We start from the raw sequence: 26928 nt of genomic DNA, 5'->3' as shown, positions 1-26928 counted from the left end.
CGGACCTAGAGGTGGGAAAGTTGGTAATGGGGGGAGATTTCAATACGGTGTTGGAACCAGGGCTGGACAGGTCGAGGTCCAGGACTGGAAGGAGGCCGGCAGCAGCCAAGGTGCTTAAAGATTTTATGGAGCAGATGGGAGGAGTAGACCCGTGGAGATTTAGCAGACCTAGGAGTAAGGAGTTTTCGTTTTTCTCCTATGTCCACAAAGCCTATTCGCGAATAGACTTTTTTGTTTTGGGAAGGGCGTTGATTCCGAAGGTGAGGGGAACGGAGTATACGGCTATAGCCATTTCGGATCACGCTCCACATTGGGTGGACTTGGATATAGGGGAGGAAACAGAAGGGCGCCCACCCTGGAGAATGGACATGGGACTAATGGCAGATGAGGGTGTGTGTCTAAGGGTGAGGGGGTGCATTGAAAAGTACTTGGAACTCAATGATAATGGGGAGGTCCAGGTGGGAGTGGTCTGGGAGGCGCTGAAGGCAGTGGTTAGAGGGGAGCTGATATCAATAAGGGCACATAAAGGAAAGCAGGAGAGTAGGGAACGGGAGCGGTTGCTGCAAGAACTTCTGAGGGTGGACAGGCAATATGCGGAGGCACCGGAGGAGTGACTGTACAGGGAAAGGCAAAGGCTACACGTAGAATTTGACTTGCTGACAACGGGTACTGCAGAGGCACAGTGGAGGAAGGCACAGGGTGTACAGTACGAATATGGGGAGAAGGCGAGCAGGTTGCTGGCCCACCAATTGAGGAAAAGGGGAGCAGCGAGGGAAATAGGGGGAGTGAGGGATGAGGAAGGAGAGATGGAGAGGGGAGCGGAGAGAGTGAATGGAGTGTTCAAGGCATTTTATAAAAAATTATACGAAGCTCAACCCCCGGATGGGAGGGAGAGAACGATGGGCTTTCTGGACCGGCTGGAATTTCCCAAGGTGGAGGAGCAGGAAAGGGTGGGACTGGGAGCACAGATTGAAATAGAGGAAGTAGTGAAAGGAATTAGGAGCATGCAGGCGGGGAAGGCTCCGGGACCGGATGGATTCCCAGTTGAATTTTACAGGAAATATGTGGACTTGCTCGCCCCGCTACTGATGAGGACCTTTAATGAGGCAAAGGAAAGGGGACAGCTGCCCCCGACTATGTCTGAGGCAACGATATCGCTTCTCCTAAAGAAGGAAAAGGACCCGCTGCAATGCGGGTCCTATAGACCTATTTCCCTCCTAAATGTAAACGCTAAGATTCTGGCCAAGGTAATGGCAATGAGGATCGAGGATTGTGTCCCGAGGGTGGTCCATGAGGACCAAACTGGGTTTGTGAAGGGGAGACAGCTGAATACGAATATACGGAGGCTGCTAGGGGTAATGATGATGCCCCCACCAGAGGGGGAAGCGGAGAAAGTGGTGGCGATGGATGCCGAGAAAGCATTTGATAGAGTGGAGTGGGATTATCTGTGGGAGGTGCTGAGGAGATTTGGTTTTGGAGATGAATATGTTGGATGGGTGCAGCTGTTGTATAGGGCCCCGATGGTGAGCGTGGTCACGAATGGACGGGGATCTGCATACTTTCGGCTCCATAGAGGGACAAGGCAGGGATGCCCTCTGTCCCCATTATTGTTTGCACTGGCCATTGAGCCCCTGGCAATAGCATTGAGGGGTTCCAAGAAGTGGAGGGGAGTACTTAGAGGAGGAGAAGAACACCGGGTATCTCTGTATGCGGAAGATTTGTTGTTATATGTAGCGGACCCGGCGGAGGGGATGCCAGAGATAATGCGGACACTTCGGGAGTTTGGAGAATTCTCAGGATATAAACTGAACATGGGGAAAAGTGAGTTGTTTGTGGTGCATCCAGGGGAGCAGAGCAGAGAAATAGAGGACTTTCCGCTGAGGAAGGTATCAAGGGACTTTCGTTACTTGGGGATCCAGATAGCCAAGAATTGGGGTACATTGCATAGGTTAAATTTAACGCGATTGGTGGAACAAATGGAGGAGGACTTCAAGAGATGGGACATGGTATCCCTGTCACTGGCAGGGAGGGTGCAGGCGGTTAAAATGGTAGTCCTCCCGAGATTTCTCTTTGTGTTTCAGTGCCTCCCGGTGGTGATCATGAAGGCTTTTTTCAAAAGGATCGAAAAGAGTATCATGAGTTTTGTGTGGGCCGGGAAGACCCCGAGAGTGAGGAAGGGATTCTTACAGCGTAGTAGGGATAGGGGGGGGCTGGCACTACCGAGCCTAAGTGAGTACTACTGGGCCGCCAATATTTCAATGGTGAGTAAGTGGATGGGAGAAGAGGAGGGAGCAGCGTGGAAGAGATTGGAGAGGGCGTCCTGTAGGGGGACAAGCCTACAAGCTATGGTGACGGCCCCATTGCCGTTCTCACCGAAGAAATACACCACAAGCCCGGTGGTGGTGGCGACTTTGAAAATTTGGGGACAGTGGAGACGGCATAGGGGAAAGACGGGAGCCTTAGTGGGATCCCCGATAAGAAATAACCATAGGTTTGCCCCGGGGAGAATGGATGGGGGATTTGGAATATGGCAAAGAGCAGGAGTAACGCAACTGAAAGATCTGTTTGTGGATGGGAAGTTCGCAAGTCTGGGAGCGCTGACCGAGAAATATGGGTTGCCCCAAGGGAATGCATTCCGGTAGATGCAACTGTGGGCTTTTGCGAGGCAACAGGTGAAGGAATTCCCGCAGCTCCCGACGCATGAGGTGCAGGACAGAGTGATCTCAAAGACATGGGTGGGGGACGGTAAGGTGTCAGATATATATAGGGAAATGAGGGACGAGGGGGAGATTATGGTAGATGAGCTGAAAGGGAAATGGGAAGAAGAGCTGGGGGAGGAGATTGAGGAGGGGCTGTGGGCGGATGCCCTAAGTAGGGTAAACTCATCGTCCTCGTGTGCCAGGCTAAGCCTGATTCAATTTAAGGTGTTACACAGGGCGCATATGACTGGAGCACGGCTCAGTAAATTTTTGGGGGTAGAGGATAGGTGTGCGAGATGCTCGAGAAGCCCAGCGAATCACACCCACATGTTCTGGTCATGTCCGGCACTACAGGGGTTCTGGGTGGGGGTGACAAAGGTGCTTTCGAAAGTAGTGGGGGTCCAGGTCGAACCAAGCTGGGGGTTGGCTATATTTGGGGTTGCACAAGGGCCGGGAGTACAGGAGGCGAGAGAGACCGATGTTTTGGCCTTTGCGTCCCTAGTAGCCCGACGCAGGATACTGTTGATGTGGAAGGAAGCCAAGCCCCCGGGGGTGGAGACCTGGATAAATGACATGGCAGGGTTTATAAAGCTGGAACGGATTAAGTTCGTCCTAAGGGGATCGGCTCAAGGGTTCACCAGGCGGTGGCAACCGTTCGTCGAATACCTCACAGAAAGATAGAAGGAATGGAAAAGAAGAAGGTAGCAGCAGCAGCCCAAGGGGGGGGGGGGGAGGAGGAACCAGAAGGACTCTCAGGGTTGTTAATATACATGTATAATATGTATACATGTTGCTATAAATAATTGTATATTGGACTGTTAAATCATATTTTTGGAGAGTGTTTATCTGAGACAAGGCAGTTGCCATTTAGTTTTAGTTTTCGTTTTTGTTATATATTATTTATTCTTTGTTTATAAAACAGGTCATTGTTATTTATACTGTTATATTATTGTGTAAAGGATACACAATGTACTGTGATGGTTGACCAAAAATTTTCAATAAAATATTTTTAAAAAAACCAAAAAAAACAAAAAAAAAACAGCTGGCCTTTCGCAAAGGAGGCAACGCAGGCTCTCGGCAGGCCTCCTGCCAGCAATCACCTGGATTCAATTGTGTCCAATATTTCCATAGCGTTCCAAATCATTTTCCTTCATCCGTTGTATAGTACACTGGGAATCCAATATGAAGAAGCTAAGGTGGACAAAATGGCCCTCTCTGTGCCGTAACAATTCTGTGATTTAAAAAAAATTATTTAAGGCATGTGGCATTGCTGGTCAGACCAGCATTTGTTGCCCATCCTTAGTTACCCTTCAGAAGGTGGTGGTGATGTTGCCTTCTTGAACCACTGCAGTCCATGTGATGTAGGTACACCCACTGTGCTGTTAGGGAGGGAGTTCCAGGATTTTGACCCATTGTCAATGAAGGATGCCGATATATTTCCAAGTCGAGGTGATAAGTGACTTGGACGGCTATCTCCAGGTGGTGGTGTTCCCAGGTATCTGTTGCTCTTGGGTTTGGAAGGTGCTATCTGAGGAACCTTGGTGAGTTCCTGCAATGTAGCCTGTAGATGGTACACATGGCTGCAAATCTTGGCCAGTAGTGGAGGGATTTAGTGCTTGAGGAAGGGGTAGCAATCAAGTGGGCTGCTGTGTCCTGAATGGTGTCAAGCTTCTTGAGTGTTGTTGGAACTGCACTCATCCAGGTAAATGTATAATCTTCCATTACACTCCTGACTTGTGCCTTGTGGATGGTGGACAGGCTTTGGGGGGTTAGGAGGTGAGTTACTCATGATAGGATTCCCAGCCTTTGACCTACCTTGGTAGCCACAGTATTAATATGGTTAGTCCAGTTCAGTTTCTGATCAATGGTAACCCCCAGGATGTTGATTGTGGGGATTCAGCGATGGTAATACCACTGAATGTCAAGGGTCGATGGTTAGATCCTCTCTTGTAGGAGATGATCATTACCGGGCACTTGTGTGGCACAAATGTTACTTGCCCAATCATCAGCGAACACTCTCACATCTGACCTTATGGTGGATGGGAGGTCATTGATGAAATAGCTGAAGATGGTTGGGCCTCGGACACTACCCTGAGGAACTACTGCACTGACGTCCTGAAGCTGAGATCCCCCCCACCCCCCGCAATTCTCATTGACTCCAGTTTAGCTGGGGCTCCTTGATGGCATACTCAATCAAATGCTGGCTTGAGGTCAAGGGCAGTCACTCTCACCTCAGCTCTGAGATTCAGCTCTTTTGTCCATATTTGAACCAAGCTTGTAATGAGGTCAGGAGCTGAGTGACCCTGGCGGAACCCAAACTGTGCGTCCGTGAGAAAACCGTGATTCTGTGGTGAGGGTCTGGCTAATTCAGCCCTCTTCCTTCAATAGACAAAATGTAAGTTATCCTTGAATTACAGTTCCAACATATAATCAATTGAAATAAAATTTGCAGGAATGTACAATGACATACCCGTTTCCGTTCCTCTAAGAATTTTTTAGTGTTGCTGCTGTTCAGTTCCCGGACTCGCCTGAAAATGGAAAACATCAAAACCTTTAGATGGGTTTGTGCCACAATTTTTTAACCACAACTGCCTGTCTCTGCAACATGCCATTCAAATACATTCAGGCCCCGACCGCTACTGTCCAACTGTATAATGGACCAAATGAAATGCACTGAAATTGCATTTTGTTCATACTTAGAATCTGGTTGCTTCCCTTCTCTCAGACTGCAGAATTCCTAAAGGAAAGACGTGAGTTCGAAAACAATCCAAGGAAATAAATTAACAAAGACAAAAGTGTAAATATTTTATAGATCTTGGGCAGAATCCTCCCAAGAAATGACTGAAGTGTCACTTTGGGCATGAAAATCGGTGCAAATCATACAGGCTGTTCCGGTGCAATTCCCATCGTGATCCTCCTACTCAGCCATGTTTATGGAGCCAGTGGTGATTCATACCCAAAATTAGATGTGTGGGACCCGAAGATTACAGCAAGGCTGGATTCCTTTGAGATCAGCCGGCGCCACAACTTCAGAATAACCCTACAGAACCCCTCCTTCTCACCGGCAAAGATCCCCCTCCCCCCACATCGCCAGCATCAGGGCTTCAGTGCCCCTCCCTCACCACCATCCTCACTGGCATCAATTGCTGGCAGTGGGGTAGTCCCAATGGGTCTTCCCTTCAGGCTCCCCTCCCCTATTGCCCCGGTGACTTCCCACTGTAAGGGGGCGAGAGGGGAATACCGGGAGGCCGCTGCATTCGACTTTAACCTCGCAAATGAGAATAAAATGAATGCAAATTTGCTGTGATCAGTTTCTTGCCCTTTCTGGGAGAGATCCTGATCGCGACAGCTGGAGCGGGCCGAGGGAATTGAAAACTGCTTATCCCATTTGGGACTCTCCTGCAATTCCTTCTACATAGCGGAATTTGTGCCAGCGCATCGTGGCCAGAGAATCAGCCCCGTTCTGAGAAAATATTGTAGAGCAAGAAAATTTGAATTCAAAGACTTTACTAGATGAAACACCATAGTTTTAAAACTTCATTACATATCAGAGCATTAAAAACTAAATTTAAGAAAGCAGCATTATGCCCTTGTAAGTACAAAAGGGAGGCCAGATAATAGAAAGCTCGATTTCAGGGATGACCATGTAAGACAGGCTACACAAGAAGAATGATGGTCTCAAAAGTTGTTTGCAAACACCTGACCTCCTAAAGATAAAATCAATCTGTTTTTCTGAGTTTGAAGGTCAACTTGCCTTTCCCTTTCAGCTTTGTTTTTGATGCTTTTATCTTGGCTTATGGCTTTACTGTTTTCCATGGAACTCTTCGCCTGGTTGGCACGCATTTCCTTGCTGAGTCTAGGATGCAAGCAGAGAAGACAGGTCAATGACATTTACTGCTCATGGTGCATTCTCCTCTACACTGGGGACTTTAAATGCAGATTGCGTGATTGCTCTGAACATCTCAGTTCAGTCCACAAACGTGACACTCAGCTTTCACTCGCTTGCCATTTTCATTTTCCATCCCATTCAAACTCTCCCGTACTTTTCTAATGAAGCTCAGTGGAATCTCAATGAACAACACCATGGGTGGGATTTTTCAGCCTCCACCCCCCCCACTATTTTCTGACGGCGGAGGAGGCCGCCATTGGCTGGCATCAGGATCGGTCCCTCTGATGCCTAAGAGGTATTGTGTGCCCCATATCCTCTGCCGCCAGGGAGAATGCTGTTGGAGGTCACCATTGGCCCAGCTGAAATATCCCACCGGCAGGAAGTACCGTATCTTTTCATTAGACAATTTACAGCTTCCCGGACTCAAAACCTTGTTGAGTTGAATAATTTTACATCACAACCTGTGTTTCCAATTTTCCCTTCGGTAAACCGGGGCCGGTAATGCTTCTTCCCTTGCCATTTACACCTCGTCTACACCGGTCTTTTGTTTCTTTACTTGTACCACTTGTCTTCCACTATTACTTGTACAAATTAAATCGCTCTGGCCTTTCACCTCTCACAAATCTTCCTTTTTATTATTTTTATTTATTCATTCACAGGACGTGACTATGGTGCCAAAGCCAACATCTGTTGCCCATCTCCAACTGCCCTCGAGAAGGTGGTGCTGAGCATCTTTTTGAATGCAACCGAGTGTCTTTCCTCACCATTTCAGAGGGCAGTTAAGAGTCAATCCACAGGTGGGCCTGGAGTCACATACAAGCCAGACGCCCTTCCCTAAAGGTTATTGGTGAACTAGGTGGGCTCATTTCTTCTGGCTGTGATGCGACTGCACAAATGTTTAACGGTTACTATAGCTCTTTCAAGCTGCAACAATTACAGAGGGTGGTGTGGAAGGTGCGGCAGGATTTCCTTCCGACTTCAAGGATTCTTGACAGCCTGACTGGGAGATTGAAGAGAGGCCACGCAGAGTAAGACAAACCCCTGGTGGAGGGAGGACGAAAAGAAAGGAGTCTTTTCAGCAGGACGTCATATCTAGGGTGTTCAGGGCAACATTTTCCTCCCCGAAACATAGTGAGGAACTGCGTGCGCGATAAGCTGACTGCACTTTACTGCAATTCATCACCTGCTGCAGCCAGAACTGCAGCCTCATAGCAAGGCAAGGCCAGCACTGCCAGTGGCTGCGAAGGTGACCATGGTGATGAACTCTTATGTGTCTGGATCCTACTGGGTGGAGCTGGAAATATTTGCATCGTCTCATGGTTCGTCATCCACTGTTGTGTGAATGAGGTGACTGAGGCTCTTCCTTCTTTTGGAGCGAACTACTTTTTAGGCTCTGCCAGAAAAAAGCAGGTGGAGTGGGCATGCAGTTTTTTGGGGATTGCAGGTTCCCCCATACTTCGCCTTGTGGCCGCTATACTGGAAAAGAAAGGAGACCACTCCCCTCAATGTTAACCTGCCGTATGACAGTAGGCATCGAATCACACAATTGCTTCTCATTCTGCAGTAGCGGACTATTCCGTCTGCATTTTAGTGACCACGGTAGACTAAAGAATGTCTACTGGTATTGGGTGACAAGGGCTAACTGCTGACCATATGGTTGATAACTTTGGTTCGCAACCCAAGGCATGGATACAATGAAAGCCATGTTTCCACATGAAATACAGTACACCCGGATCACTGATGAGCTGAAACAATGTTTGTGCTGCCTGATCCACTCTGAAGAAGCATTGTGATACTCGGCACAGGTGTCAAGGTTTGTGATGGTCTGCCCCATGCTGCACAGCCTCACCATTGAGGGGACAGCTCTTGCTGCCAGTTATATGGCGAGCAGCAGCCCCTTTCTCACTGCTGGGTTGGCAACGTAGAGTAAATCTGAGTGTGGTGCCAGTCACTAACAGCCCCAATTCCCTATTTACCAACAGTCCCAGACTGAACCTTACCTCTGGCATTGATTATCACAGCATTCACTTGGGCACAAGGCGGAAATAAAAGCCACCACAAAATAAACATTCTAAGCCAAATTTATAAAATAAATCATGTCATACTGCAGCCAAATGTAAACTAATCATATTTGTGCATTCCCATAGTGCCTGCCTCCAATGTGCTTATATCTGTCCCAGCACACCTACAGAGTGCTATCTCAATGGTGCAGCATGGCTGGTAGAAGGCTGCTGATTTTCAGTGGAGGAATCTTCAGATGGTTTGGAGGATGCCCTCGACCAGCTCTCAGCTTAAAATGTATAACTTTGGATGGCACCATCTCAGTGACGGCGGCAGCAATCAGGGTTGCCTAAGTGACAGCAACAGCAAGTGCACCAGTGGAGTGGCTGAGGAGGGAGGAAGAATACTGTCATCAGGAGAGAGGACAGCAGGTCTGTGCTCCATGGAACAACCGCCGCTCCCCACCAATTCTAGTGATATGCCGGCGGGAAGATTGCGACACCGGGCAAGCCCCTTTACATGCTGTAATCTGCAGCCATGCAGCAGGCAACAGTCTGAGCTTCCACCATAACACTCAGGCATTCTCTGGCTGTTCTTTGTGCTGCTGTGGAAACTGTGATGGCGACCATTATACGCTATGCCATGGCTGGATCCACAAGTGTGGAAAGGGAGTTACATACAAAATAGGAACAGAAGTAGGCCTCGAGCCTGCTCTGCCTTTCAATAAGATCTTTGCTGTTTCTGTTTTGAATTCCACCTTTGATCCTTGCCTAACAAGACTCTATCTACCTTTGCCGTAAAAATATTCATTGGCCTCGCCTCCACCACCTTCTGAGGCTGAGAGTTCCAAAGTCACACAACAGTCCGAGAGAAATACATTCTCATTTCTGTCCTAAATGGGTGACCCCTAATTTTACAATAGTGCCCCCTAGTTCTGGACCCACTCACAAGAGGAAACATCCACCTCGTCGAGATCGTTCAGGATCCTATATACTTCAATCAAGTCACCCCTCACTCCTCTAGAATCCAGTGGAAACAAGCCCAGCCTTTCCAATCTATCCTCATAAGAAAACCCACTCATTCCAGGTATCAATCCAGTAAACTTCCTCCGAACCACCTCCAATGCATTTACACCTTTCCTTAAATAAGGAAACCAAAACTGCTTATTTTTGGTATTTGAGATGTGGTCTCACCAATGCCGTGTAAAACTGAAGTATAAAATCCATACTTTTAGATTTAATGTCTCTCTGGTAATAAAGGATAGCATTCAATTAGCCTTCTTAATTACTTGCATACTAACGTTATGCTTCCAGACCACTCCCACAAGTGACTTACTTCCCCCAACTATTCTTCATCTCCACCCAAACCGATTCTATATCTGATCTTCTGAAACAAGGTCATCACTAAATACTGCACCAATGCAATCCTTAACAGTGCAAACCCCCTCCCCCCCGAAAGCTTTACCAGGCTTCCTACTCTTCTTGAATGTGGTATACTCCTCAATATTCAGGTCCCACTCCTTGTCATCCTGCAGCCATGTCTTTGGAATGGCATTCAGATCATTGTTATTTACTTCAATACGCACTATCAATTCTTTTACTTTGTCATGAATGCCACACACATTCAGATACAGAACCTATAGGGCGCGATTCTCCGCTCCCGCGACTAAGTGCCCACGCCGTCGTGAACGGCGTTGAGTTTCACGACGGCGCAAAACGGCCCCGATCGCGATCGATTCAAGGCCCGAAAATGGGCTAGGAGCGGGGCCGCGAGGAACATAGAACATAGAAAATACAGCACAGAACAGGCCCTTCGGCCCACGATGTTGTGCCGAACCTTTGTCCTAGATTAATCATAGATTATCATTGAATTTACAGTGCAGAAGAAGGCCATTCGGCCCCCTGAGTCTGCACCGGCTCTTGGAAAGAGCACCCCACCCAAACTCAACACCTCCACCCAACACCAAGGGCAATTTTGGACACTAAGGGCAATTTATCATGGCCAATCCACCTACCCTGCACATCTTTGGACTGTGGGAGGAAACCAGAGCACCCGGAGGAAACCCACGCAGACACGGGGAGGACGTGCAGACTCCGCACAGACAGTGACCCAAGCTGGAATCGAACCTGGGACCCTGGAGCTGTGAAGCAATTGAGCTATCCACAATGCTACCGTGCTGCCCTCAAGAACAAATAAATCTACACTATATCATTTTACCGTAACCCATGTACCTATCCAATAGCTGCTTGAAGGTCCCTAATGTTTCCGACTCAACTACTTCCACAGGCAGTGCATTCCATGCCCCCACTACTCTCTGGGTAAAGAACCTACCTCTGATATCCCTCCTATATCTTCCACCATTCACCTTAAATTTATGTCCCCTTGTAATGGTTTGTTCCACCCGGGGAAAAAGTCTCTGACGGTCTACTCTATCTATTCCCCTGATCATCTTATAAACCTCTATCAAGTCGCCCCTCATCCTTCTCCGTTCTAATGAGAAAAGGCCTAGCACCCTCAACCTTTCCTCGGAAGACCTACTCTCCATTCCAGGTAACATCCTGGTAAATCTTCTTTGCACCTTTTCCAAAGCTTCCACATCCTTCCTAAAATGAGGTGACCAGAACTGTACACAGTACTCCAAATGTGGCCTTACCAAAGTTTTGTACAGCTGCATCATCACCTCACGGCTCTTAAATTCAATCCCTCTGTTAATGAACGCGAGCACACCATAGGCCTTCTTCACAGCTCTATCCACTTGAGTGGCAACTTTCAAAGATGTATGAACATAGACCCCAAGATCTCTCTGCTCCTCCACATTGCCAAGAACTCTACCGTTAACCCTGTATTCCGCATTCATATTTGTCCTTCCAAAATGGACAACCTCACACTTTTCAGGGTTAAACTCCATCTGCCACTTCTCAGCCCAGTTCTGCACTCGGGGGGCGTGTCGCGAAAGCAGCGTCGTCAGCGCGCGCCGGGCATTGGCGCTGCGTAAATGACGAGGCCAGCGCCGCGTAAATGACGCGGCCAGCGCTGCGTAACTGGCGTCACCCGCGCATGCGTGGTTGCCGTCCTCCCTGAGGCCGCCCCACAAGAAGATATCGGATGGATCTTGCGTGGCGCGGAGGAAAGGAGGTCCTCCTTCAGAGATGCCAGCCCGTCGATCGATGGGCACCGATCGCGGACCGGACCCCATTTGAGGCCCCCCCCCCCGGTGCAGGAAACTCCCTCCCCACCCCACAGGCCGTCCCCCCAGCGTTCCCGCGCTGTTCCCGCTGGCAGCGACCTGGTGTGGACGGCGCCGGTGGGAACCCGTCGTATTGGGCAGGCCGCTCAGCCCACCCGGGCTGGAGAATAGCGGGGATAGCGGAGAATCGCCATTTTGGGTGTCTTGGGCAATTCTCCGGCCTGCGCCGCGCAGAACCCGACGGGGCCGTTCTTGCCGCTTGGGTGAATCCCAGGAGGGCGTCAGACTGGCGTCACGTGGAAAAATGGCGCGACAGGCGATTCTCCCAACTGGTGCGGGAGCAGAGAATCGCGCCCACTGTTTTGTCCTTTTGCTATCCTTGTAACATCAAGTCTTGACTGTTGGTGTATTCTTGGGTATTTCCTTATCATTTCCTGCTAGTTTATGACCCTCGTTACCGTTATTACAATTCGGTTCTCCTGCATTGAATCCCCCCCCCCCCCCCCCCCCCACCCCCGGCCTACTTGAAAGCCCTCTTGACCTCCCTTGATATGCAGCTTGTGAGAACACACATCCCAGTCCTAGCACAGTTAATTAGTGGGGGATAATAGACAACTGCGTTCTCTGCAGATGGGTGATTTCAGCGTCCAGATCAATAATCCTGATCCACATAGCGAGACTGAAAGCAGCATCAGCAGAGGTTGGCCATGGCACCATGGTACAGGAAGCTATTTAAGTGGGGAGAGCAAACAGCAATGGTACAATATAGTGAAGAGGACAATTTGTGAGGGGGATTGACATTGTTTTCTAGAGCAAAGAGCCAGAGTCCTGTTTGTTTCTCCCACGAACAGCTTCCTGCACCATAGTGCCATGGCCAGCCTGCTCATCCACTCTCAGTCTCGCTGTTTCTCAGGCTCTTTTATCTCCCCGGCTCCATTCTCAAGTCTCGCACTTAAGCGTGCTCTTTTATCCTCCCTGCTCTTCTCTAAGTCTCACTTTTTCTCAGGCTCTTTTATCCTCCTGGCTCTGTTCTTAGTATCATTCTTTCCTGCGCTCTTTTATTTCCTGCTCCTCTCTCAGTCTTGCTCTTTCTCACTGTTTTATCTCTCTGGCTTTGCCCACAGTCTTTCTCTTATCCTGCACTCTTTTGTCCTCCTGGCGCCTCTCTCAGTCTCGCTCTTTCCTGTGCTCTTTAATCTCCCGCTTTGCTCTGTCTCGCTCTTTCTCACAGTTTTATCTCTCTGGCTCCGTCCACAGCTTTGCTCTTTCCTGCCCTCTTTTATCTCCAGCTCCATTCTTCGTCTGGTTCTTTCTCGCGTTCTTTTATCCTCCCGGCTTCGGTCTCAGTCTCATCTTTCTTTCGCTCTATTATTCTCCTGGATAAAATACTCAGAAAAACAAAGGCCCCACAGAATGCAAAGAATCCCTACACTGCAGAAGGAATCCATTTGGGCCATTGAGTCAGCCCTGACCTTCTGAAGGAGCACCCTACCCAGGCCCCCCCCCCCCCCCCCCCCCCCCCACACCCCCCACCCCCCAGTCCCCATGGCCCCATCTAACCTGCACATCCATGGGCACCAAGGGAAAATTTAGCATGGCCAATCCACCTAACCTGCACATCTTTGGACTGTGGGAGGAAACCCACGCAGACACGAGGAGAACATGCAAACTCCACACCGGCGATCCGGAGGACAGAATCAAACCCGGATCCCTGGCGTAGAAAATGATACAGATTCTGCCTTTTTTGAAGAAAAAAGTCACTTAATTAATGTTAAAATATGTGGAAGATTACACAGAATATATTTTAAAAGCCAAAGTACCAGCTAATTTTAGTATATGACTACATTTCAGCCTCCCGTGATTGGAACTGTGCTTTAATAAGCTTAGTACAGAACCCTGCAGCCGTAGGTAAGCACAAACCTCCATCCTAGCTATCTAATGTTAAATTTTATATTGCTAAGATCTGACGGCACATTTGGTTATATCTGTTGAATGGTTATTTTGCATAATATTGGGCTCATGCTTTCTTGTGAAGATGGGTTGAGGCACTGTAACATACTCCTTTTCTGTGTTGTTTGGTCTATTATAAAGAGGTGCTTGTTATTTATGAGATCTGGTATCCTAGCAGCACCAAAATAAACCACATTGAACAACAAAGGCATCAATATTCGGAATAGTAAGTGCTCCTTCACAAATAAATGCGACCTGGCTACTCCCTCATGTAAATCCCAGGTTCACCATCGCTGATTGAAATAAGATCGTACCTTTAGATCAAAGACACTTTTGTCTAATCAGGCAGATTACCTTTTCTTCTTTAGTGAAAATTACAATTACAATGTGCAGTGTGATGAATTGACCGAGAAACATCTTTTTACAATGTGGGTACAAATGGCTGGCTGCAACCCTGCGGCACTAGTATGAAAATGGTCGAAAGCTCACTGAACACAAATTCTAGAACCAAGGAAGTGCCTACAACAATCACTTCTAGCCAAGTTTCAAAGGTAACCCTTTCAATGATTTGAAGAAAAGTTATTCTCCAAAACAAATTTATTCTCCAAAACAACTTGCTTATCTGTTGGGTTTCTTGTCAGTGGTCATTAATTGCAAAACCTTTAATTTTACTGAATTCGCAACTGCAGTCATTTTATATTCTCATGACGATCAAAGCTACATTCTCCAACATTTGTTTTGTTGCTAATATTCATTTTGCTTGGAGTTTCATGCCGTTGCTATTTCACTCCCAATATTATGCCGATTTTTGAAAGGGAATCTTGTATTTTATGGGCCAGCAGCAGAAAAAAGCCTCCCTGGAAGCTTCTGGGTTACCCAGCAGGCTGATTAATGTATTTCAGATGAGGGATCTGCCACCCTTACTTGGTCTGGCATACATGTGAGCCAGGTCCCACACCACGGGCCAATTCTAATCACTGGCAGGAATGGATGGCCATTCTGTACGGGAGTCAGGCAGAATTTAATTGTCAGGCCCCATTTGAATTTCACCTGTCTACCGCTCAGTCAATTAGTGCAGGGGTGGGGGGGTGGGGGGGGGGGAAGAGGACGACTGGGAAACGTTCCAATGGCCCCCTCCCGCTGATCCGAGAGAGAGTTTTCACACAATCGCAGAACTGCGGAAGTACAGAAAGAGGACATTTGGACCATTATATCTGTACCGGCTCTCAGTAGCAGTAACTCATCCAATGCTGCTCCCTCACCTTCTCCCTGTAACCCTGCAAAGTTTTCCTTTTCAGATAACAATCCAATTCCCTCTTGAATACCTCAATTGAACTTGCCTCCATCACTCACTCGGGTGGTTATTTTGGATCCTAAACGTTCACTGAGCAAAGATATCTCTCCACTTGTCTCCATTTTTGTTTGCCAATCACCTTAAAATCAGAGCCAGCTGTTTTTCAGTCCTTCCACTAATGGGAACAGTTTCTCCCAATCCACTTTGTCCAGACCCCTCATGATTTTGAACACCTCGATCAAATCTCCTCTCAACCTTGTCTTCTCCAAGGAAAATAGTCCCACCATCTCCAATATATCCACATAACTTAAGCTCCTCATCCCTGGAACCATTCATGGGAATTTTCTCTGCACTCTCTAACACCTTCACATACCTCTTGAAATATGGCGCCAAGAATTCGACACAATGCTCCGAATTGAGATCAAACTATGTTCTATACAATTTTAACATATCTTCCTTGCCTTTAGACTCTATGCTCCTGCTGAAGTAGTCTTGGATACTGTAGACATTATGAACTGTGCTGTTTGGACTCTCCCCACGAGGGAAAGTCCAGACGGTCAAAATGAACGTGCTGCCCAGGTACCTCTTCCTATTCAGATCCATCCCGATCTACATCCCCAAGACCTTTTTCAAAGCATTAGACAAACTAACCACGCCCACATGTTCTGGTCTTGCCCCAGACTTGTGGAGTACTGGACAGCCTTCTTCGAGGCAATGTCCAAAGTGGTGGGGGTGAGGGTGGAGCCATGCCCGAAAGTGGCGGTCTTCGGGGTATCAGACCAGCCAGATCTATTCCTGGGGAGGAGGACGGACGCCCTTGCCTTTGCCTCCCTGATCGCCCGCCGTAGAATCCTGTTCGGCTGGCGGTCAGCAGCACCACCCAAAGCTGCAGACTGGCTGTCCGACCTCTCGAAATCTCTTCGCCGTCCGAGGGTCAGACAATGGCTTCCACAGAACGTGGGAGCCATTCACCCAATCGTTCCGGGATTTGTTTGTGGTCAACAAACAAGCAGAAGAATAGCCAGGCAGCCAAGAACCAGGGGAAAGCAGTCAAAGCATGAGAGGGAGAGACAGACCGGGGGGGGGGGGGGGGGGGGCACGACAGTTCAATCTAAGAGGAAGGAAAGGCGAACCACAGGGGGGTGGGGGGGGGGGGGGGAAGAGAGAGGGGGCAGGGTGGAGAGAGAGAGGGGGCAGGGAAACCTTAACCAACTTGACATCCACAGGAACAGAGAAAAAGGAGAATACAGGCGGGGGACGGGAGGGCCGGCTGAAGTGGTAGTGAGCACGAGAAGACAACGGCAGCAAAATCCATCTGGGAGAAGCGAGAGGCAACATCGGCACCAGACCCATTCGAGGATTGCCCTCCGGAATGGTCTGTCCGGCACAAACAGATGCCTACCTATATATATATATTTATTATATCCTGTGTACATAACGGCAAATATACTTTGTTCTAAAATCCAATAAAAAACATTTATAAAAAAAATAAACTGTGCTTTCCACCTGCTCTGCCAGCTTCAATGACTTACGTACTCAGGTCTCTCCTTTCCTGCACTCCCTTTTGACCTGTACCCTTTTGTTTTATATTAGCTCCCTGTATCCTTTCTGCCAAAATCAATGACTTCACACTTCTCGGCATTAAATTTCATCTGTCACTTGTTCACCATTCCACCAACCCGACTATGTCCTTTCGTAGTTCTACACAATCCTCATCACAGTTCACAATGTTTGGAAAGTTCTGTATCATCCGCAAGTTTTGAAAATAAAAATGCTAAAGATACTCTGGCTGTGGTTAACTCTTATTCCCATTAGGTGCATGGTGGCGCAGTGGTTAGCACTGCTGCCTCACAGCGCCGAGGACCGAGGTTCGATCCCGGCCCAGGTCTCTATTCGTGTGGAGTTTGCACATACTCCCCGTGTCTGCGTGGGTCTCGCATACACAACCCAAAAAGATGTGCAGGGTGGGTGAATTGGCCACGCTAAATTGCCCCTTGATTGGAAAAAAAAAGAATTGGATACTGTACATTTATTTATAATTTAAAAAAACGTATTTCCATCAGAGCAGTCAGGGATGAGCAATCAGTAGCGTATCTTCACACCCACACTATTACTCCCTTTTGGTGGGGTACTGGGGGAAATGGTAGCAGAATTCCTGAGCTCAGCCTATTGAACTGTATAATGAACTTTCCTTCCATGGCCAACAATTCCTGGAGTTATACTCATAAGTGTATATATAAATGCCAACAAACAGAATGGAGGGTTTTCAAAGTTATAAACCAATTGATCTCCCAGATATAAAACACACGTGCTTCATACTATAATTGGAGATGCAATTTAAATGCTTGGATTAGATTATGGCCTTTCAACCACTTATTATTATTCATTATTCTTATTATGGCAAAGGCATTGAGATTAAAAGTAACTTATTTTAATGTAGTGTCACTTGAATAAGCTTGCAACTGAATATGTTTACTTGATGGCTGCCGGTACAAGCAATCTCCATGGCCGTAAATCTCTAACCCCACAGCCATAACATCCCCATCTTCACCCTTTCCTTCTTTCTCCAACAGCTAATCTCAAAAGGCCCACCTCTTTCTACAAGCTGATGGCAAACTTCTGCGCTCCATCCTGGCTCCTCTTAAAAGCCACATCCTGAACTCCAATTTGAACCTTGGACGGTTTGTGTGTGGGGATCAGGCTTTCCCTCCCAATGCCAGGTACGGACAATCTCCTTTCTCATTTCCCTGATGACGTTTGGTTATTTAAATGTCAGTTCCAGCCGTAATACCAGGGGTTCATGTCCGACGAGCACATAATCCATCCTAACACTTCAGTGTAGCACTGAGGTAGAGCTACACTCTTAAAAATGCCACCTTTCGAATGAGATATTAAATGAAGCCCTGTCTGCCTGTTTAATAGGTGTAAAAGATTCCATGAAACATAAAGAGGATGGGTGCTGTATTGGTGCCATGGTCAACATTTACCCCTCTATCCTCACCAACAAGATGGATTAACTGGTCATTCATCACATCCCTGTTGTGCAATGTTGCTGCTTGCAAATTGGCGACTATACTTAAGTAATTCATTGACTGTGGAGTGATCTGACGATGCAAAAGGTAGTATAATGATTACTTGCTTTATGTTGCGGTGCTCCTGGGAAGAAAAGGACCATGTGTATCCCATGATGCCTGACTGCCAAGAATGAACGGCCTTGGCTTGTTACGCAGTTGGGGAGATTCTGATGGATGGTCCCTGTGAGGCTGACGAGTGCGAAGCTGAAACTGGGGAATAGTGGATCTGAGATGAGGAGTACATGCTGTAACAGGGCAGATGTCCCGAGGCCAGGTGTGGATATCATAGCTCGGAATTAGAAGCCACCAATGTTTTGACACGTGATTTCCGCTTGTACAGGGGAAGGAAGGAAACTGAAAAGAAAAGCTCCTATGTGTGCGTGTGTGTGTGTATATATATATATATATATATAGAGTTTGAATGAAGGTTTGCAATCAGGCAGCAGAATCAAGCCCCCACCTCTGCCAGAACATATGGAAACTTGGAAAGACTCCACCTTACAATTTGTGCTTCAGCAACAACTTGCAATCAGTAGCAAATACAATTTTGAGAATTATATTCCACACGCAAATGATTTAACAATCTCCACTGAATACGCAGTTTGAAGGCAAAAAAATAATTCAATTGTCTGAAACAGAGGTTGACCAGATTCTGATTAGAGAAATAGACTTAAATGCAGGACTTTTACTCAGAACTTTCAAGGTTTGAACACTCCGAAGCAAATTATTTTAAGCTAGCTTCTTTTGTGATCTCTCCGACACACTGGATAGAAATGCGGATGCTCCCAGCATTGAAGACGCTTTAGAACACGCACAAACATTAGTGGTACAACTTTGCTTGTCTCAAATTTGCAGAAGTCCAATATACATGGAGTAGACCAAGAGGAGAAATCAAGTTCAGGGAAATGGTACAAGATTCAAGCCCCAGGGCTCAGAAATCCATATCGAGGTCCAGTCATTCTAAGCGATTAAGATCAATCGTGTGGGTGAGTTTGAAATATATCATGAATTACTGACTTTTAATGGACATATGTCATAAACTTTATTTGTTGTATTACATCCTCATTCTACTGCAAGTTCCCCTCCAAAACCAATGCCTTGCTGACTTGGAAATATAGGGTGCGATTTAATGGAAATGAAACAGAGTCCCGTGTTGAGCGCGTTTCGCTGGTGTTTCCTGGCGCTGGCAGTGCCGAGAACGACCACATTATTAAATGGGACTCTGCTTCATTTCTGGGCGATGGCGAGGAATGCCCCGCCGAGGCCAGACTGAGTCCCATTACCTGCACTAACGAGCTCCGCTCGCCATTTTTAAATGGCGCCCCAATCTCTGGACCCCACACTGCACCCTCCAGATCCCCTCCAATGCCCCAACTCATCAATATGGTCAACGAGTCTCCCGCACCGCACCTCATCAGGGCAGAGCTCCCCCGGGCCTGATCCCTGGCACAGGCATGATACCCCTCGGGCTCCTTGGAACAACCAGCCTGGCACCCTGCCACTGCTGGGGTGACATCCAGGTGGTAGTGCCAGGGTGCCCAGGTAGCACTTCCATGGTGCCCGGGTGAGGAAGTTAAGGGCCACTGTGTCTCGAGAGAAAAATTCATGTTCTATGATTTGTTACATTTTGGGATTTTTCCCGATTTCACCAACCTTGGCATGAGTCATTTTAAAATGTTCCCATTAAGTCTAATTTAATTCACAATGCGTTTAACTTGCAAAGCAGTGAGTGCTGCGTGATGTATTAAAGGCAGTCAGGTGGGTTGCAAGTAGGACATGCAACATGTTCCACTGGATCATTGGCCACACAGCGCTAATGGGAATCTACCCCATTGAGTCAGGACAATCCTGTTCATTTGGAAACAGCAGGAAGGCTCATCTCTGCCCCCTCCCCCCCCTCCCACCCCCCCTTCCAATCCTCAAATAGATGAAGTCAAAACCACAGAAATTGGGGTTCAAAACTACTTCTGTCTGAAGTGTGCTCTTTTACCTTTGCACATGAGACTAGACAGGGTAGATTTTCACATAATGTGATGTGATTGGTTCACCTCAGTTCCAAAGAGTAATTACTTTGATGTTCCGCCACATTGATAGATTAACATTTGTTGTTTCAGGGGACTTAATCTGTCTCCTGTGTGTATTGTCACCATTGTTGAACATAGCACGAACACAGGATAGTGTGTCTGGAGCATGCTATAAAGCACTTCACAGTGCGATTGAGATAACGTCTAACAGCAGAAATAATCTCAGGTGGTTCATTAACATAACCACAGCCCTTCTATAAATTAGCCACCCTGGAATACATTTCAGGTTTGCTGTTTTAAAAAATATATATACACAGGAGCATAGAAGAATTGCAGTTTTTTACTTTTAAAGGCGATAATACACGTGCCTACCAGAATTTTAACTTCTGGCGGCCCCCCATTTGTACATTTCAAAAATGGATGGCATGATTGGAAAATTTACAGATGACAAAAAATTGGCCGTGTAGTTGATAGTGATTGATAGTGAAGAGGATAGCTGTCAACTCCAGAACTGTATCAGTGGTTTGGTTTAGTGGGCCGAGAAGTGGCAAATGCAATTCATTCAGGAAAAGTGAGAGGTGATGCATTTGGGGGTAGGGAAAAGCAATGCAAGGGAATACTCAATAAACAAGATATGAGAGGGATTGAGGAAGTGAGAGACCCTGGAGTGAATGTCCACAGATCCATGAAGGTGGCAGGACAGGTGGACAAGGTGGTCATGAAAGCATATGGAATGCTGCCCTTGAATTAGAGCCTTTGAATACAAAAGCAGGAATGTAATGATGGAACTTTATAAAATGTTAGTTCGGGCATAGCTGGAGTTGTGCGTACCAGTCTGGTCTTACAGAAAGATATAATTGCTCTGGAGAGAGCGCCAAGGAGATTTACAAAAGTGTTGCCAAGGCTTGAAAATTGCAGCTATGAGGAGAGATTGGATAGGCTAGGCCTTTGTTCCTTAGAACAAGGTGACCTAATTGAGGTGAACAAAATTCTGAGGGGGCCCAGTCAGAGTAGACAGGAAAGATTGGTTTCCCCAAGCTGAGGGGTCAATTACTAAGGCATTGATTTTAGGTGATTGGTAGAAGGGTTAGAGAGAAACATGAGGAGAGACTTTTTCACCCAGATGGTGATGAGTGTCTGGAATTCACTGCCTAAGTTGGTGGTTGAACCTGAAGGGCCCAACTCATTGAAAAGGTACCTGGATCTGTACCTGAAATGCTGAAACAAGGTTACATAGAACATACAGTGCAGAAGGAGGCCATTCGGCTCATCGAGTCTGCACCAACCTATTTTAAGCCTTCACTTCCACCCTATCCCCGTAACCCAATAACCTCTCCTTTCTGGACACTAATTTAACAATTTAGCATGTCCAATCCACCTAACCTGCACGTCTTTGGACTGTGGGGGGAAACCGGAGCACCCGGAGACACATGCAGACATGGGGAGAACGTTCAGACTCCGCTCAGTGACCCAGCGGGGAATCGAACCAGGGACCCTGGCGCTGTGAAGCCACAGTGCTAACCATGCTGCTACCGTGCTACCCCAACGGACCAGGTTCTGGAAAGTGGGAATTTTAATAAGGACACAGGGAGTCCACACCAAGAAAGAACAAAGTTTTATTTACACACACGAGATATACGCTAACTGGTAGATCCCGGCCAGGTTCCTCTTTGCCGGGGCCTTACTGGCCAACCGTATACACATTGGTTAATTGAGATACCCCTCCCCTAGCAGGGAGCCTGTACTCTGCAAGGAGCAGAAGGATGACAAACATTCCCTGTAGGTCCTGTGCGGGATATTACAATCCTCTCCCCCAAAGTCTGAAAACTCCTTTGACGAACGATGAGGGGGAGAAGGAGCAGGCGGAGGATGTCGCCGTCCTTCGGTCCCGGCAAGTCACCATGGAGCTGATGCACCATAGTCAGCGTATACCTCTCTGGTGTACGGCGTCTGCAGCAGGAACATCTTGGCGGTCGATCATCAGGAGGCGGCTGAACTACCGAGTCGATATCCAAGACCTCAGAGGTCTGTGTCTCAATTTCGGAATCGGAAGACGCAACGTCGGGTATACCGGCATCAAGAGAGATTGGAGGCGTCACAGCAAGCTGGTTCAACAGTGGAGTCGGAGGATCCAGGACAGGCTTCTTTCCAGGCACTTCACGAGGGAGCAACCTCCGTGAGCAAATGTAATCCAGTCATTGTATCATTAGTTGCTCCCAGACCCGAACTTGGTCAGAATCCCGTTTGACTGACCACAATCCAGATAGCCACGAGCACCATCGTTGACGTTATGAAACACTGCATCGTCAGGTGTGAAGTGTGGAAGAGGACAATGTCAAATTGGGCAATGCCCTAGCAAATCTTGGTTCCAGCATGCCTTTGCGCCGATGTCTGGTAGAATCAAACTCGGTCATGTATGAAGCCTACGACCCATTAACATCTCAGCGGGAGCTACCCTAGTTACTCTGTGGGGTGTGGTTCTGTATGGGAATAAAAATCTTGACAATCTTGTGTCCCATCGAGCCAGACGTCTGTTTCTTGAACCCTCGGTTAACAGTCTGCACAGCCTTCTCTACCAAACCATTCGAAGCCGGATGGTATTGGGCAGTGCGAACACGGAAAATCCCGTTGCTTGTCACAAAAGCGGCAAACACTTCACTTGTGAAAGAGGCCCTGTTATTGGCCATGAGTACTTCAGGGGTCCGGTGGGTGGAAAAATAAACGTGCAATCACTCAAAGGTTGCCCGGGAAGTGATCAACGCCACCTTGAAGACCTTCAGCTACTTTGAGTGGGTGTCCAACAGAATGAGAAACATCGAGCCCAAGAGACCATGAAATTGGCGTGCACATGGGCCCATGAGCACCACGACCACTCCCAAGGGTGTAGGGGTGCCTCTGCAGGGAGCTTCGGATTCTCTTGACAGATGGAGCGCGGCTGGACCAACGTCTCGATATTGCTGTCCACCAGACGTAGCTTCTCGTCAGCATCTTAATTTTGGACACTGCAGGGTATTCGTTGTAAAGGTCCCTCAACACGATAGTCTGTCCCTTCGCCAGGACAACAACCCAGGAGGACACATCTTCCATGGTCAGCTCTGACAATTTTCAGGAGAATGCCTTCAACTCCCCTGGTAGCTGTCGCCAACTGTATAGTACCAGATGTTGCACTTTGACAAGTACAGGGTTGATTTGCATTCAGTCACAAACACAGCCAAGTCCAAGGCTGGCGCTTCTTCAAGAGCAAGTGACAGCAGCCAAATTTGGAATAAATCACCCATAGAAATTTACTAGTCCAAGAAAAGAGCAAATTTCCGTAGCATCTTGCGGTGCGGGCGTCATTTTGATTGCCCGTACCTTCTCGGTAATTGGGTGTGGGCCATCTCGGTCCACCTGATATCCCAAATATACCACTTCTTTTGCATGAAACACGCACCACCTCGAGGTTCTGCAAATGTTCTTGTTCAGTGGCCCCTGTGACTAACACGTCATCTGAGTAAACTGCAACGTGTGGCAAACCATGCAGGATGTTCTCCCTGACACGCTGGAAGACTGCACACGCTGATGATACTTCGAACGGGAGCCGCATGTACTCAGAGTCCCTTGTGTGTAATATTTGTGATGTATCTTCCGTGAGGATTCATTGAGCTCCAGCTGTAGATAAGCGTTGCTCATGTCCAGTTTCATAAATGTACAGCCACTGGCGAATAGTGCACACAAATCCTTGAAGCGCGGTAAAGGATAATGGTCTAATCTCAAAGCCGTGTTCACCGTGAATTTATAGTCATCACAGAGGTGGACTGTCACAGGCTGCAGACTGTAGCCAGGAAGGAACTCAAAAATGGACTTAGGAGAGCCAGAAGGGGGCATGAAAAAGCCCTGGCGGGAAGGATTAGGGAAAACCCCAAGGCATTCTACACTTACATGAGAAATAAGATGATCAGAGTGAGAGTAGGGCCGATCAGGGCTAGTGGAGGGAGCTTGTGCCTGGAGTCTGAGGCAGTGGAGGATGCCCTAAATGAATATTTTGCTTCAATATTCACTAGAGAGAGGGACCTTGTTGCTCGTGAGAACAGTGTGAACCAGGTTAATAGGCTCGAACAGGTTGATATTAAGAAGGAGGATGTGCTGGAAACTTTGAAAAGCATCAGGATAGATAGGTCCCCTGGACCAGACAGGAAATACTCAAGGTTACTACAGGAAGCGAGGGAAGAGATTGCTGCGCCATTGGCGATGATCTTTGCATCCTCACTCTCCACTGGAGTAGTACCGGATGATTGGAGGGAGGCGAATATTGTTCCCCTGTTCAAGAAAGGGAATAGGGAAATCCCTGGGAATTACAGAAAAGTCAGTTTTATGTCTGTGGTGAGCAAAATACTGGAAAGGATTCTGAGAGATGGGATTTATGATTATTTAGAAAAATATAGTTTGATTAAAGATAGTCAGCATGGCTTTATGAGGGACAGGTCATGTCTCACAAGCCTCATTGAATTCTTTGAGGATGTGATAAGACACATTGATGAAGGTCGGGCAGTGGATGTGGTGTATATGTGTTTCAATAAGGCATTTGATAAGGTTCCCCATGGTAGGCTCATTCAGAAAGTCAGGGAGCATGGGATACAGGGAAATTTGGCTGTCTGGATACAGAATTGGCTGGCCGAAAGAAGACAGCGAGTGGTAGTGGATGGAAAGTATTCCGCCTGGAGGTCGGTGACCAGTGGTGTCCCGTAGGGATCAGTTCTTGGACCTCTGCTCATTGTGGTCTTTATAAATGACTTGGATAAGGAAGTGGAAGGATGGGTTAGTAAGTTTGCTAATGACACAAAGGTTGGTGGAGTTGTAGATAGTGTTGAGGGCTGTTGCAGTTTACAACAGGACTTTGACAGGATGCAACGCTGGGCTGAGAAGTGGCAGATGGCGTTCAACCTAGATAAATGTGAAGTGATTCATTTTGGAAGGTCAAAATTGAATGCTGAATGCAGGGTTAACGGCAGGATTCTTGGAAGTGTGGAGGAACACAGGGATCTTGGGGTCCAAGTACATAGATCCCTCAAAGTTGCCACCCAGGTTAATAGGGTTGGTAAGAAGGCGTGTGGTTTGTTGGCTTTCATTAACAGGGGGACTGAGTTTAAGAGCCGCGAGGTTTTGCTGCAGCTTTATAAAACTCTGGTTGGACCACACTTGGAATATTGTGTTCAGTTCTAGTCGCCTCATTATAGGAAGGATGTGGATGCTTTGGAGAGGGTGCAGAGGAGATTTACCAGGATGCTGCATGGACTGACGGGCATGCCTTATGAAGAAAGGTTGAAGGAGCTAGGGCTTCTCTCACTGGAGCGAAGGAGGAAGAGAGGTGACTGGAAAGTGGTGTACAAGGTGATGAGAGGCATGGATAGAGTGGGTAGCCAGAGACTTTTCCCCAGGGCTGAAATGGTTGTCACAAAGGGATATAATTTTGAGGTGATTGGAAGAAGGTATAGGGGAGATGTGAGAGGTAGGTTCTTTACACAGAGAGTGGTGGGTGCGTGGAATGTACTGCCAGTGGAGGTGGTGGAGTCAGAGTCATTAGGGACATTTAAGCGACTCTTGGATAGGCACATGGACAGCAGTAAATTGAAGGGGTGTAGGTTAGGTTGATCTTCGATGAGGATAAATGGTTGGTACAACATCGTGGGCGAAGGGCCTGTACTGTGCTGTACTGTTCTATGTTCTATTTCCGGCTTCATTACGGGGACCACCAGCGCTGCCCAATCAGCGAAACGCCCAGGCCAAATAATGGCCAAACTGTCTAAACACTGAAGTTCGGTGTTAATCTTCTCCACTACAGCTTAGGGAACTGGGCGGGCACGTAAATATCAGGGCTGAGCTTCTGGGTTCACCTGAACTTTGGCCACGGCTCCTTTCATCGTACCCAAATCAGGCTGGAAAACCTCCAGGAATTCCCTCAGTTCCGGTCACAAACACCAGACCCCACTTGAAGGATGTGTTGCCAATCCAACTGCAGCTGGTGCATGCAGCCAATCGCGGCCCAACAGGCTCGGGCCATTTCCTTACACAACAATGAGGGGGAGGCACAGCGATTGTAGCCCATAAACCACCAGAGTGAGGGTGGACCCCACAATATTTAGTCACATTCCTGTAAAAGTGGCCAAACGAGCCGCCGTGTCAGCCAAAGACAAAGTACGCACTCCCTGTTTGATAAGATCAAACATGCTCTCCACCACCACAGAAACGGCCTCTCCCATAACCAGCTCCATTTGGAGCATATGACCATTCACTTGTATCGGAACACGAAAAAGGGCCACACAGGGCGCTGCCATCTTAGTCTCATCCTCTGCCTCTTCTGGGTCATCGAGATGCAAGGCCCGGCCCCGGGGCTGTGCCTACTTCCACCGGGGCACCAGGAGCGCTCCCCGCCTGCTGGTATGCTCAGACCGGCGTCGCATACGGGCAAGAATCTCCTTAGCCGAGTCTGGGGTTGTCACACATCTCGACGGCCAGCTCTTCACCCAGAAGCCAGAATCGCAGAGGCATTCAGTGACACCCAAAATATTCACCTCCATCTCTCGTACTTTTGTACGCCGCGTTCTGCACTTTCTTGGGACAGGGAGATCTGCAGCGCCTGCTGAAAAGTTAGGGAGACTTTGCCCAAGAGCTTTTTCTGAGTCTCCATATTATTGGTACCGCAGACCAAGCGATTACGGGGCATATCAGACAAAACAGTTCCATAATCACGAAACTCAGCTAATTTCCGTAACCGAGGTCAGAACTTGATGATAGACTCGCCAGTGGACCTCTTTGCCGTATTAAACCGAT

General features: G+C 47.8%; 1 protein-coding gene across 9 annotated transcripts in view; it reads right to left on the bottom strand.

Annotated features, from left to right (window-relative positions):
* Positions 1-26928, bottom strand: part of LOC140421442 (1-phosphatidylinositol 4,5-bisphosphate phosphodiesterase beta-4-like) — a 677584-nt gene that overhangs the window by 48680 nt on the left and 601976 nt on the right. For all 9 annotated transcript variants that reach the window (XM_072506170.1, XM_072506171.1, XM_072506164.1 and 6 more), the window contains 2 exons: positions 6454-6555; positions 5170-5227 (listed from right to left, as the gene is read on the bottom strand). In XM_072506170.1, coding sequence (XP_072362271.1) covers positions 5170-5227; positions 6454-6555 — 160 coding nt within the window. The remainder of the gene's footprint in view (positions 1-5169; positions 5228-6453; positions 6556-26928) is intronic.

This window comes from Scyliorhinus torazame, chromosome 1, assembly GCF_047496885.1.
Source record: "Scyliorhinus torazame isolate Kashiwa2021f chromosome 1, sScyTor2.1, whole genome shotgun sequence".
Taxonomy (NCBI): Eukaryota; Metazoa; Chordata; class Chondrichthyes; order Carcharhiniformes; family Scyliorhinidae; genus Scyliorhinus; species Scyliorhinus torazame.
The sequence above is the reverse complement of the archived record's forward strand: the minus strand, read 5'-3'. Positions and strand labels throughout refer to the sequence as shown.